Genomic DNA, 15,011 nt, shown 5'->3' with positions numbered 1-15,011 from the left:
GTTCATTATGTTCCAACTGTATGGAGACACAAATGCTAGACTTTAATAAATGTCACTATATGGGAGAAGTATATGTTATATTATTAGACAATATAAAGATGGTTGTATGTATGCATGCTATAGATTAACTAGTTATACAACTAATTCAAATATTGTACAACACATGGTATGTTTTCAAATGATTATCCCTGCGTTTTTGAACGCGACTGGAAAAACGTAAAAACAACGTCCGCAGCGCGATTTGCGCGTTGTAGTTTTCAGACGTCCAATCGTCGTTCACTTGAGCCGGTGAAGTGATGAAGATGGACTACGGTTCCCAGAAGGCTAGGCGCAACAATATAAAGACATCATCGACCACGTGACCATAAAGCGGAGCCGACCAAAATCCCAAACAAGGAAATGGTGGGGTAATAAAATGATCGGATCATTTAATTAATGCATGTAATAATTAATATTTTATTTTATCGTAAAGTAAGAAATATTTATGGGTTAAAATGGACTACGACTTCAAAACGAAGCTCGCCGCCGAGAGGGAGAGAGTGGAAGATCTGTTTGAATATGAAGGTTGTAAAGTGGGTCGCGGCACGTACGGGCATGTTTATAAAGCGAAGCGTAAAGACGGGTAAGACACACGCGTTTGATTGACGCGTTTCACTTCTGGACGCGCTTCTGCTGTTACTGTGTGTGCAGGATGAACAAATGTACGCTGCGATTGTGTTTGTTTTCATGTACGCACTTCAAATGGTCCTCCTCCAAACCAGCACGACGTGTGTGAGTTCACATGTTCATATGTGCAGCAGTCTGTGTTCTCGTATGTGTACAAGTATGTGAGAGATGCTTGTATGTTCATTTGAGCTGCAGTTCATGTTCAAGACTTGATCTGTTCAATTTTGTTAAGGCATTCATATGTGCAAGTTCATATTCTATATCAAGAGTCAATTTATCGATATATTCCAGCTTATTGACAATTTTCGATATATACTGTAAACAAGTATGTTTGTATATTTATTGTATATATGCAAAAGTTGTTTTTAATCAGAGGAACCATCATTTCATCCAAACTGCAATTGTAGCCAAGTAGATTCAATATTTTAAAGGCAATAAATAAAAAATCTATTAAAATCTATTAATGTATGCATGTTTCCCACAGTTTTTCATTAAATTAACACAAGGGAAATATAATGCTTTTATATGATATATATTCCAGATGCTTGTATCAACATGGTAGCGTAATAAAAGCATAATCACGCTTTCACTCTTTTCTGTCAAAATGCTTGTGATCTGCTCTAAAGCACTGAAAACATCACAAGCTCCAGAACATGCTTATCTGTCTTTAATCGCAGCCTTTTGCAGTTTTATAATCACATTTTTATTTTATTTTGATTAAATGTGCAGCGCTGAAGTGTTGTGAAATACTGATGCTATCCGTATGAAAGGTAATATTCAGATAAAAAAGCCATTAAAATCATTGCGATATTCAGGATATTGCATCATTTTATATCTTTATCCGAATAATGGCAAACATATTGTGAATATTCAGTGTATCCCCCTGCCTTGTGTTCATATGTGCAGGACAGGGGTGAGGCCACATAAGGGCCAGGGTGGCACTGGTCTACTTAGATTGACAGCTGGTCCACCCAAAGTCGCCTGAATATTCTAGTTTAAAATGGCAAATAACTCACATGATAATCAACATATTTCAGATACAGCACTATATTACAGTCATGCCTGGAAATGGTTCCCCTCAGCACCCTGATAATTGATTCACATCGCTTGGTTTTGTCCAACCTGGTCTAAGAGATTCTCGTTACTATACCTACATTTTTGCACAATGATTTTTACCTGTCTCGTTGTATGTATGGCATCAGTTTCCTGGTGAAATGAACACTAAAGGCACTATGACAACAATGACTTTTATTCAATTTCACACAAATCACAAGTAAAACGTCAGATTATCAGTTCCTAAACACTTGCTTTTCACGCTGTTCCTCACACAATGCTATCTTTTGACATCTAAACACTTGAACTATAGAGCATGACTCGTAACGCGATTGTATTACATAACCAACTACATTTACAAGCTTGTTTGAGTGTGATGTAATTGTGTATGAGTCCTGAAGAGCACGTGAGTCGACAAGTGAACCAAAAGTGTCGATTCACCTTAAGGCCTCTGCACACCAAACACACATTTTCATCACAATTTCTCTGCGCAAACAACATTTTAAATAGAAATAATGAATTCCTGATGAGCCATTCACACCTGGAGTGAACATTTGCAGCGAATTGTGGTGCTTCTTATCCAGTGACTGTGTAAATAAAAAAATGTTCCCGCCGGGTGATGAAATGCCCTGACCAATAAAATATGAGTATTGGATCATGTGTCAGGAGCCGCTGCAGTTACCAGACCCAGCACAACAGCGGGTGCTAAAGCACAGAAAGCTGTTTTAACCAACGACATTAAACGCTGAAGAAGTCCTGAGCAGTGAGGATGTGTACTTCAAGTGCACCAAATTATGTAATTGTTATTGCTTATCATTGACAGAAGTTACGTTTTTAAGTAGCTAATAATGGGTCAGACTGCAGATTAGTCGGTTAGGAATTTTGTTTTATTGTGTGCATTATATCGACTCGTAGCATGTGAATGTCGTCACGTTTTTGAACTAATGTATGTTATTATATGTGATTTTAAACAAATTAACTGAACAAATATATAGTATGCGTGGCAGTGGCATATAATCACTATTGTTTTGCTTGTTGATTATTGTAAAGGCGTGAATGTGTTAACGCTGATCATTCGCGTTGCTGTCATTTGTCGGCGATTCGCATCTCATTATCGCGTCACCTTCGGTGTGCAAAGGGTAGGTTTTGTTCATTTAAATCTCGACACACTATTAATGTTAAAAAAATCTGTTTGGGAGAACGTTTAACTTGCTTTTAGCTCCACACAGTAGGTATATTCACCTTGGATACGTGTATTAATGAGCCACATAATCAGTAGCTGACCTATATGTTTTTTAATAACCAATGCCGATATCCAGAGAGCAGGGTGGCCGATAAGCCACGTGTCTGTCGTGACTCTGATACGCAGGACTGTTAAAAAGACACATTGTTGCATGACAGTCTATTATTGTGGTAAGACAATGACACGTAACAACAAAGTGAACTGTATTGGTCTCAGAATGTTTCTGATGGCTCCTTCATGTGCAAACAGGCTAATTTCAGCGCCGTCACAACATGCAAAACTAATCGGCCAAACGGGAAAATGTAATAATTTACAAATACAAAATATCTGTTAATTTGCTCTTCACCCCTGGAGATTATATCATAGACTTTAGTGCATGTAAAGGTTTAAATTACTCTAGAAATGTAGAAGTCTCATATTTCTTCACCATAAACCTTAAGTAGAAATATGACAGTGATCTAATTTAGGCCTATGTGTGAAAACAAACAATGAAAAAAATTGGACCCACTTTATATTAGGTGGCCTTAACTACTATGTACTTAACCATTTGATACAATGTACTTATTATGTACATACATGTTGTTGCATTGTAATTACATTTAAAGTACTTACATTTAATTACATTTGTAGTTACACAGTTAACTTTACCCCAACCCTAACTCTAACCCCTAATCCTAACCCTAAATCTACCCGTACCTCAATCTCAGTAGCAGCAAATGTGGGAATTGTGCAGAACAACATGTAGTTCTCAGTAAATACATAGTCATGTATGTATTTAATGTTAGTACATAGTAGTTAAAGACACCTACTATAAAGTGTGACCAAAAAATTAATTAACAAAAGAAAATGAAGAGATGTAATTAAGATAAGATAATGTAATTAAGAAAATGAAGGAAACAAACTGGTACTGCTTCCTAAATGCCTTTTCACAGTGTTTCTTCACATAAATATGACACCTCTCCCTGAGGTTGCTTTCTAGATGAACAATAACCATCATGGCCTATCCCTAATTACAACTGATTTGGTAGGGCTGGGTATTGATACAGATTTACAGATTCAGTTAGATTCAGATTCAAAAGCTCTGGATTCAATTACAATTTCAATGTAATTCCAACTCATAAGGGTATATTTAAGTTGTAATGATAATTTTTCTTACAAATGAAATACATTCTCTTAGCCTATGCTGTTTATTATACAGGGGATTTCTAATTAAGTGCATTATATAACATTATATTTTATCATGAGTTTTTCGTCACTCGCATAGCTTTTTAAATTGCACAAATCCATATACAAATAAATATTATGTCTTAAAATTAAATATATATACAGTAAATTGTTAATATGCATAGTTTGTACTATTGACAAGTATTTACATTGATTTGTAGAACAAGTGTTGAAGTGGTGATGTCTCTTTAATTCACAGAAGTGTTTTGGATAAGAAGTCAAATGGCTTCTTTACCACATCCATGCTATGTGTGAATAGAATTAAATGTTTATAATTTTATTGTTTTTGATCAACAATTGTATGTAAAAAAACGGTATTAAAAAAGGGTATTAAAAGAGTCAAGTCAATTAATAAAATTGACTTAACAGAAAATTATGCAATGATGTCTTAAAGTCCTTATTGTGCGGATTAAATGAGTAACGTGATTGAAAATCATGCCATAAAAATGACTGTATTTAGAACCCTTGTGAGCAAGCTGAAGGCGACTGTGTCAAGGAACACAAAACTCCATAAGATGTTGATTAATGGAGAAAAATAACCTTGGGAGAAACCAGACTCACTGTGGGGGCCAGTTCCCCTCTGGCTAACATCATGAATTTAATGCCAATATTAGTTATTTATGTGCAGTGCAAGTCATGGTTTAAAATTATTAAACTAAGTAAGTGTTAAGGGCCAGTCTTGTTTTATGTAAGTAAACTGAGTAGATGTTGGTGGGCAAGGTTTAAAACTAAAGGTGTATGAACTGTAAGATTAATTAAGTGTCTTTGAAGTCTGTCCCAATTGACTACTGAAGTGCAAGTAGACGAAGTGCCCTTTTTATTTGGCTGATGAAGGCTTTAGTTTGCATTAATTTATTGTCTATGTATTCAATTTTAAGAGTGTAGTCCATCTTGTGACTAAGATGATGCAGGCAGAGATCAGTGAGGTCGCAGTCCAGCTGGAAGCTAGTGGCAGATCATTTCAGTAAAGTCCATCCTAAGTCTGAGGTTTAGGCAATGGCCAGTGAAGTATCCCATGTTTTACGGTTGGAGTTGGCAACAGTTGTAACCATAAAGCTCTATTTTGGTCTCGTCACTCCAAATTACAGTGTGCCAGAAGCTGTGAGGCGTGTCAAGGTGTTGTCGGGCATATTGTAATCGGGCTTTTTTGTGGCATTGGCGCAGTAAAGGCTTCTTTCTGGCAACTCGAACATGCAGCTCATTTTTGTTCAAGTATTGTCGTATTGTGCTCCTTGAAACAGCCACACAGTCTTTTTCCAGAGCAGCCTGTATTTCTCCTGAGGTTACCTGTGGGGTTTTCTTTGTATCCTGAACAATTCTTCTGGCAGTTGTGGCTGAAATCTTTCTTGGTCTACCTGACCTTGGCTTGGTATCAAGTGATCCCTGAATTTTCCACTTCTTAATAAGTGATTGAACAGTACTGACTGGCATTTTCAAGGCTTTGGATATCTTTTTATATCCTTTTCCATCTTTATAAAGTTCCATTACCTTGTTACGCAGGTCTTTTGACAGTTCTTTTCTGCTCCCCATGGCTCAGTATCTAGCCTGCTCAGTGCATCCACGTGAGAGCTAACAAACTCACTGACTATTTATACACAGGCACTAATTGCAATTTAAAAAGCCACAGGTGTGGGAAATTAACCTTTAATTGCCATTTAAACCTGTGTGTGTCACCTTGTGTGTCTGTAACAAGGCCAAACATTCAAGGGTATAGTTGTCTAATGAAGAGTTTGCGACTCATGATAAATGATCCTAAATAGCACATGGAAAGCCAGACGTTCTTTACCGATGTATCAAATTACACAGGCAGAAAAGTAAGCGCACTGACAGAAGACTTTCAATTGCAGGTAGCGAATATAAAATGCATGGTGGGTAACTGTAAGATGTTTCGGATTCAGAATGACACAGACAGGTGCTTGAAGAAACACACTTTATTATATTATTAAGAACAGATGACAGAAAGCCGTCTATGTGCATGTCTGACGCGCTGTTTGTTCGGAGGCGTGCAGTCTCGTGGAACACACGAATGTAAAGGGTTCTCACTCTTTCTTTGTTTCAGTCTTCTGAAATTTTTTTTGCAAGAATAGTATCGTATATGAGTGCTGCAAATGACCACAGACATCTCTGCTCAGGAAGTGCTTTGAGTTCAGTTCACTTTATTTCCACAGAGCAGTTCATTGTGAACGCAACTCTGCAGGGTCACTTTATATATAGCTATACATCTGTGATTAAAACAAAGTAATACAAAAACACGTTCACCTCGAACCATGATTTATATTTCAGTGATTATCATCATTATAATTATTATTTATACATTTATAATTGTTTTTAGACCTTAATTTGTATTAGTAATTTTCTGCCTGTTGTCATAGACGGATACTTGCGTGACCTTAAATGGAAAGGTGGTTATATATTATTGTATTTTCTTTTTTTTACCACTTTGTTATTTTAATTGCTTTTTCGTGTCTTTTGAAGTGCAATTTGAATTTAGAAATGTCTTTGGTTTAAGTTTTTTTAAATAAATGAATTTAATTTTCAATGCAAAATCACTAAAGCAAGAATATTCACCGATCCCTCAGCCGGGGATGTCAATTTCAATTTTACACTTAAAACAAAATGTGACAAAAATCAATTAAAAGCCTGCCGTCGATGAGGAGAGATGTAAATTCTATGTATAATCTTATACTGCATTTCCTTTATTCTATTACATATTGATATACTTCTTGCACACCTCCAAATGTCCTCCCATGCTTCCTCATCTATTGAAAGTGATAATCCTTTTTCCCATTTTACTCTCAATTCATCTGTACCCTGTAAAAATAGATCTTGTAATGTTTTATAAAATAAGCTAATGGATAAATTACCTGGCCTCTGAAAACGTGTTTTCTCAATCTTAGAAATCTCTAAATTGTAACTCAAGGTTGTATTCCTCATAATATAATTTTTAACTGCAAATATCTAAAAATGTGTGTCTTGGGAGCTCATTTCTTTGCACAATAAGATCAAAGGATATGAAGTTAGTCCCTGTAAAAAGATCTTTCAACATATGCATGCCCTTGTCATGCCATTGTTTGAAACCGGAGTCCATAATACCCGGAAGGAAATCCAGGTTACCTGAAATAAGGGTAAAGACAGACATGCGTTTCTATCCCCTTTCAGAATGCCTAACTGCTCTCCACACCTTCAGAGGATTAAGTGTTACAGGATTCACTATCCTTTATTTGTCTAAAGCGTTTCATGAATAACAGATTTTGCAGTGGAAGCTTTGACAAGGATTGTTCTATCTTCAGCCACAGGAGAATTTTCTTCCTTTAGCCAGTCTGAGATGTATCTTAGGTGTGAGCTAAGGTGATATTCTCTCACATTTGTTACATCCAAGCCTTCAACAGCTCTTGGTAATTGCAAAAGGGTATGTTTTCCCCATATGAACTTACTGAGCCAGCCGTTAAAATCTCTTAAAAATGTCTTTGAAAACAAAATTGGGATCACTTGAATAGGATATAATAATCTGGGCATAATATTCATTTTTATTTTAGGATATTCAACCTAACCAAGAAACAGGTAATGAATGCCATCTTTCTAAATCTTGCTTGACTTTTGCCAATAAAGGTGCAAAATTTGCATTAAACATCTTATTGAGCTTGGGAGGAATATAAATACCCAGATATTTGAATCCTAATGGTGACCATTTAAAAGGGAAAGGAGGTGAAGTTTAGGGCATTTGCTTAAGGCTGCCAAGTGGCATTGCCTCGGACTTGGTCAATTTAATCTTATAACCTGAAAATATACTAAACTAAGGTACCAGTTGTATAAGTGAAAGAACAGAAGTTTCAGGTTCATTTAAAAACAACAGGACATCGTGAGCATATAAACAGCTTCTATGCTGATGCATGCCAACCCTCAAGCTTTGTATTAAAGGTGATGACCTAATTGCTTCTGCCAAAAGCTCTGTGGCAATTGCAAATAGAAGTGGGGATAGTGGGCACCCTTGCCTGGTGCCCCTGTATGAAACTATCTGATCTGACACCATTAGACACCATTGCAGCTTGAGGATCCTTGTACATTACTTCAATCTAACGAACAAAGTTGTCACCTAAACCAAATCTTTCAAGAACAAAAAATAAATAATGCCATTCAATATGATCAAATGCCTTTTCTGCATCTAAGCATAATACTTCTTAATAATTAAGGGCAAAAGGTCTTAATTGAGTGGCTAATATCTGTGCTAATAAATCTGGTTTATCACCATATTTGTAATATCTTTGTTTGGCTAAATTAAACCTTTTCCCTGCATCCTTGGTTAGTATGCTGTTCAACGCTGATCTCAAAACTGTAATACGTTTAAGCAGTTCAGGATCCAGGGATATAATGTATTCCTGTTCCTTTTCAGTTAGGTCTCTAAGCAGTGAATCATGTCTCTGAAATTACATTTTTAATAATGTTACAAGCTGTTGTCACTATTTGAAATTTCATTAAAATTATTAACAAAATATTCACAAGGTTGGAAACTAATGAAAATAGAATTAATAATTGTTATAAAAATAATCATTTAAGTACTACTACTGTATATCAAAACTATGCAAAAAAACAAAATCAACATTTTTTAGCAAACCCTTGCATAGATGCAGCACAAGCCTAGCACAAGGTTTTTTTCCCCTCAATCGTGCAATGTATAATTAGAAATAATGTTTTTTTGTTTTTTTATGTTTTTGTTCACCAACTGACTGTAAATAACAGAAAAGATTTTCAAATAGACTTGAAATGAAAATGGGGTGCGTAGATCTCATCTTTTGGACACACAATACAAGGAACGAAGCAAAAGGAAACATTTTCTTGTATAATGTGTCTGACTTGCTTGTACAAATATTTATTGTACACATTCTCAAATTCAAATCTACAAGCTGTTGGGGGTTTGGATTGATCTGTCTCTCTTTCTTGTCTGCTGTGTTTATGTATGCCAGCTCGCTACACGGCTAGTTTACCTTCTGTTTGACAGTTGTCACGTGGCAGCACGCATGTGTTGCCTTTCGGGTAATCGGCGCGTCGGCTCATTTGTCTGATTGTTGTCACCTGTTTGTTTGTGTATTTATTTGCTTCCTTTCCCTCATCTCTTTTCTGGATTTTATTTCTTTACTCGCTACTCTAGTCAGCCTTTGTTGCTCTCATGCATTGTGCTTCTAGCGGTTGTGTTTCATTGCCATTACGGATCCAGTTGGACTATTTCTCTACGGTTTAATTCCGTGTAATTGTATTTCCCTGTTACTGGCAGTGAACTCCGTCAACCCTGTTGATTTACCTCTCATTTGGAGATTACAAATTTACCCTTCTGTTCCTCTGTGTATGTGTGTGTGCCAGCCCAGTGTGTGCAAGATTCCTCTGTTCTCAAACCCCGGGAGGTGGCCAGCTCAGAACATTCCTCTCCACATCTCACGCTCATTCCTAGTGTGCCTAAAGACTCTGATTGTTCTCCCTGGTTGGACCAGATCCACTTCCAGAAGACCACCATCGAAGACTTCATCTTATTTATGTTTTTTGTCTTGTTTTCCCCTTCTCTGCATCTACAATAAATAACATTTATTGCATCTGCTATTGGATTCAGCCTCCCTTCTTCCAGTTCTTGTTACAAGCTCTCGAGTTCTGCAACACTTTTACCCTCTAACAGATGTTCAACAGGCGCATTACTGGTCTGCAGATGCTGTTAAGCGGATAATGTTGTGAAAACAGTCCGGGGAAAATGTAACCAAAGTCAGAGTTGATGTAGTTAAATTTAAAAGTAATTATGCCATTTCACAGCTGAACTAAAGTGATAGTGACGGCGTGATCACGACAGATCCGGACACACTGCAGCCAAATAAGGTCAATTTCCTTCAGGTCACTCACGAAACACAACACGCTGTAAAAGACGAGACTGAATCCAACTTTCTTATTCAGTAAAAGGATCGCAGTGCTTAAATTCTTCTCCCCCACTACACAACTCAATCTCTGGCGAGTAAAATCTAATATTTACTTGCCAGTGACTAATAAAATACACATTTTAGTAGCATAGCACAAAATTTGGTTGCATATGCTTGTGAATCACTCGCTATGTAGAGGGCTGCCTTATTTCTCATGAAGCAAATCTTTTGAGATTTAATTTCATCATTTTATCGCTCCACAGATTTAGAGTGGGTGTGGGTCTCCTCTGTGTCACTGCGTGTCATTAACCCGCTATGGCCAGGAATATTTGCCATTAATTAATTGTTTAAAGTGAAGCCGGAGCGCTTTGTGATTACTATCAAAGTTTATAGTTGTTAGTTTATTTTTGCGAGAGTTTGGCGCGAGCCTCTGCTGATGGCGTGTGCATCAGAGAAGTACTACATGCGCTCTTCTGGACAGGAACTTCTCTGGTTGACATCCATGGTGCGGCTCAGTGACACTCGGAGATCAACTGAATGACACACAAACGCACCGTTGATAGCATTTATATATTTGCATGAAATCTCTTATTTGGGCATTAAAATGTTATTGGAAATTGAAGTGCACTATAATCACGGTTAAATCAAATAACCACTTTCAGATGGTTATTTAATAACCACGACAGGCCTAGTCTTTAGTCTAGACTTAAACTGAGAGTGTGTCTGAATCACGAACACTGCTAGGAAGACTATTCCATAGTTTAGGAGCCAAACAGGAAAAAGAACTGCCTCATTTTGTGGATTTTGATATTCTGGGTATTATCAACAGGCCTGAATTTTCCAATCATAGTGAACGTGATGGAATATAGCGCAATAGAAGCTTGCTTAAGTACTGTTGAGCTAGACCATTCAAAGCTTTGTATGTAGTTAACAGAATTTTAAAATTAATATGAAATTTAACAGGTAGCCAATGTAGCAAACTATAAAATGGGGCTGATATTATCATATTTTTTAGTTCTAGTCAGCACTCTAGCTGCTGCATTTTGAACTGAAGTTTATTTATTGAACCTGCAGGACGTTATAACTGCCTCGTGGAGCACAGTTATATATCTGATTTTTGGGAGGGAACCACCAAATTATTGTTTTTATGTTGCTAATATACATTTTACTTTATCCCAGCGTTTTGTCACAAACTCACCTAAACAAATGAATGGGTTTTGTATTTTTATGTCAAATCAAATGTTTGAACCCCGGATATGAATAAACTGATCATTGATAATCCGTGGAAATGAGCATGACTTGAAATGAAAGAAAAATGAAAATAATACAATAAACAAAACTATGATAAGACACTTAATCAGACACACATGAGATATATGAATGAGCATAAATCAACAGAGAAATAAAGGCAATGATGACAAAATGAATAGAAAAAGGCTTATCAGATCGGTTCAGTGTTGTAGCTGAATGTCCGTGTTAAAGTATGGAGTGAATGCACTGAGAAATGGAATAGTCAATGTCTATGATGATGAAAAGTCCCACTGATGATAACAAATCCCGTGAGTAAAAGGAAAAATATATAATCCAAACTGGTAATAGTCCTTCATGTGCTCTTCAAATAATCCATTGAAAAAGAATAGTCTACCACGATAATCCTTGTACTTGGGATCTTTACTAATCAACAAGGCAATGAGGTGATAATGCAATAAAGTGAAATCTACTATTTCCACTTGGTGCAAATATCAGTAGCATTTTTTTCACTACTAATAATAAAGAGTCCTGATTGATTGAGCTGGAAACATTATGTTTCTCAATATGGACTCTCTGAGCTTTACTGACCTGCTTCAGGTAAGACCATGTTTCCTTCTACCCCCCCAATGAACCAATGGCAACCAAAAATTATTTTCATAAATGTATTCAATAAATGGAAAACATATTCACAGAACTCAACATTCAATAAAGTAATCAACAGCAAAATATACAAAAAAACAAAGGCATCCAAATAAAATAAACAGAATATGATATGGTATGAGCAGGTAGTATGAATATGCAGCATATAATGTCTTATCTGTGGGCATGGTAATGGTGGAATCTAGATGTCACGCTTTGTGTAGGCTTTGTATTCCCTTTTCCATCAATCTTTAGGCAGTTGCAATGATGCACCAAGGATGAAGGAAAACCCAATGTGTGGTCAAAGGTAACACAGGTAACAAAGGAATTGAACAAAAAAATCCCTCTTTTGAGCAGCAAACCAAAGGTTTCTCAAACAAGGATTGAGCTTCAGAGCAGTAGACAACATGAGGTAAACAAGCTGACCTAGTCTCTTACTCTACTACTTCCTGTACTTATACTAAAACCAGAGTGCTGACTGAGACTCCTGGTGGTGAAGATGAGCATAACAGGAATAACAGAAAAATAATACCCTGTAGCAGGCATATGACTGTTACATATCCCCTCCCTCAATGGAAGACTTAACATAACCATGATAAGGCTTTAAGTTTTGTACATGAAAAGAATCAATGTGACTAGGATCATCTAGAAATGAGACTGAACAATTCACTGGGCCAAGACACTTAAGAATTTTGTCTGGACCCTTCCATTTGGCAGCGAGCTTTGCCATAAAACCATCGCTGGCTCGTGACAAAGGATGAGTATGAATCCAGACTAAATCTCCAACCTGGTAAAATGCTTGTCTTCTTCGCAGGTTGTAGTAGCGTCTTTGTTTTTCTTGGGCTCGTTCTACATTCTGTCTGACTGATTGCATCAATCCCTCAAATTGCTCCAACACTGAGTAAGCAGGACTGTCAGGGTCAGGAGGTTTGAGCAGGGCTCTCTCTAGGGGACATTTCAACTTTCGCCCCAACACAACTTCGGCTGGAGTGAATACTGTGCTTTCCTGCCAGGCAGTGTTGATAGCAAAACGAAACTCCACTAACCATTGACCCCACTGACGGTGGTGGTCATTTACATAGGAGGAAATCATAGTTTTGAGAGTACGACTGACATGTTCTTTGAGGTTGGTTTGTGGATGGTAGAAAGAAACAGTATCTGGAACGATGTTGCACTGACCTTTTCGATACTTGACAGTGTAATCAAATTCTTGCAGCGAATTGACCAACGTGTCAATCTGGAAGATGGCTTGGGATGATTGAAAACCCATGTGAGAGCCATGTGCTCTGTGATCACTTCAAATGGTCTGCCTTTCAAATAGGGTCTCCATTTCTCTATGGCCCATATCACTGCGCAACACTCCTTCTCAGAGACTAAGTACGACTTCTCTGATATTTGTAGAAGACGTGAAGCGTAGGCAATGACATGTTCCACTCCTTCTATCTCTTGGGTTAGGGCTGCTCCTAAACCAGTCTCACTAGCATCAGTTTGAACTTTAAAATGCTTAGTCAAATCAGGGGCAATCAAAACATGGGCATTGGTGAAATCAGACTTGATCAAATCAAAAGATTTTTGGCAGGCATCAGTCCAAGTAGCTCCTTTCCTTTTTAAGGCATGAAGTGGGGCCGCTTTCTCTGAAAACTGAGAAATCTGTGGTACAAGCCAGCGAGTCCTAAAAATCCAGGTATGTATGGATTTTCATTCAGACAGCCACAAGTCTTTAGCTGTTCCTTTCAAAACTGAGGTAAGAGAGGCTAAGATTTCTGGATCAGTGAGATGTCTAATTGCAAAATATTCTTCACATAGTTCAATGAAAGAGACATTTTCTTCATCAGTGCCAAATTATGGAAGTTCAACTCTTACAGGTGGGCGGTATGGAGAAACATGAACATTGTGAGGGCTAGTGAGTGGGTGCGTGCTGATGGATTTGAACATTGCAAGGTTGGTTTGGGCTTTGGGGCATGGTAGGGGTGAATAATGGAGGCATCACTGGAGTAGATATGAAATGGGCACATGACTTCAACTTGCCGTCAATTTGAACAGCTCTCCGTTTCAAACAATCAATAACTGACTTTCCCAGTTCTTGTACGCTCAAGGATGTTTTTTACTCTTTTACATTCTCTTTCTATCTTGTAGTTCAACTTCTCTTCCATTAAACGGCACTGATCAATTAACTCTCTCTGAAACAACATTGACTCACTTTCTGGTTGCAGTTTTTTAGGTCTCCTTCCAGAGCTGTGACACGTCCTGTTAATTTATCCATTTCTTGATGGTTAGGGAAATATGGGTCAAGTGCGGCTTCTTCATCAGGAGGAGGTGGAGGAGGAAAGTGAACTTCAATAGGGCTGTCGGAGTCATTGTCCTCTTCTGAATTGAGGAATAATTCACTGAAGGTGGTTATGAGTTCTTTTAATGGCTGTGGGTCTCTTCTGGTTATAAAGGGACCAGCAGTGAAATCAGGACTGGATTCGTACTCATCCATTGCACTGTGATGTAGGACTGACATACTCTACTCATACAACATACAATACAATAAACAACAAATAACATACAACAGTTTACACAAACTACAAATTCTGAAAACACTACAAGTTTGCAAGTGTCCCTGTTTGGGTGCCACTCTATAACTGTCCCGACTGCTTTGAGCCAGGGCTGCTACAAGAAATATGGAGGTTGTGAAATCTAATGGGTGGGCATGGTAATGGTGGAATCTTGATGTCACACTTTGTGTAGGCCTTGTGTTCCCTTTTCCAACAGTCTTTAGGCAGTTGCAATGATGCACCAAGGATGAAGGAAAACCCAATGTGTGGTCAAAGGTATCACAGTACTTAAGGAATGGAACAAAAAATCCATATTTTGAGCAGCAAACCAAATGTTTCTCAAACAAGGATTGAGCTTCAGAGCAGTAGGCATCAAGCTGATCTGGTCTCTTACTCTACTACTTCCTGTACTTATACTAAAACCAGAGTACTTACTGGTGGTGAGGATGAGCATAACAGGAAAAACAGAAAAATACCCTGTAGCAGGCATATGACTGTTCC

General features: G+C 37.5%; 1 protein-coding gene across 2 annotated transcripts in view; it reads left to right on the top strand.

Moving 5' to 3' along the window:
- Positions 1-130: 130 nt before the first annotated feature.
- cdk19 (cyclin-dependent kinase 19) overlaps positions 131-15,011 on the top strand; it is a 116,221-nt gene continuing 101,340 nt past the window's right edge. Inside the window, exons 1-2 of one of the 2 annotated variants that reach the window (XR_007893064.1) lie at positions 131-622; positions 9,542-9,767. Coding sequence is in view for 1 of the 2 variants with exons in the window: in XM_051655342.1 (XP_051511302.1) it covers positions 495-622 (128 nt within the window). In the remaining variant the exon portion in view is untranslated. Of the gene's footprint in view, positions 623-9,541; positions 9,768-15,011 lie in introns of those variants that run through there. The other variant, XM_051655342.1, reaches the window with a different exon arrangement.

The sequence above is a fragment of the Myxocyprinus asiaticus genome, chromosome 25 (genome assembly GCF_019703515.2).
Source record: "Myxocyprinus asiaticus isolate MX2 ecotype Aquarium Trade chromosome 25, UBuf_Myxa_2, whole genome shotgun sequence".
Taxonomy (NCBI): domain Eukaryota; kingdom Metazoa; phylum Chordata; class Actinopteri; order Cypriniformes; family Catostomidae; genus Myxocyprinus; species Myxocyprinus asiaticus.
This window is presented reverse-complemented; position numbering and strand designations above follow the sequence as displayed.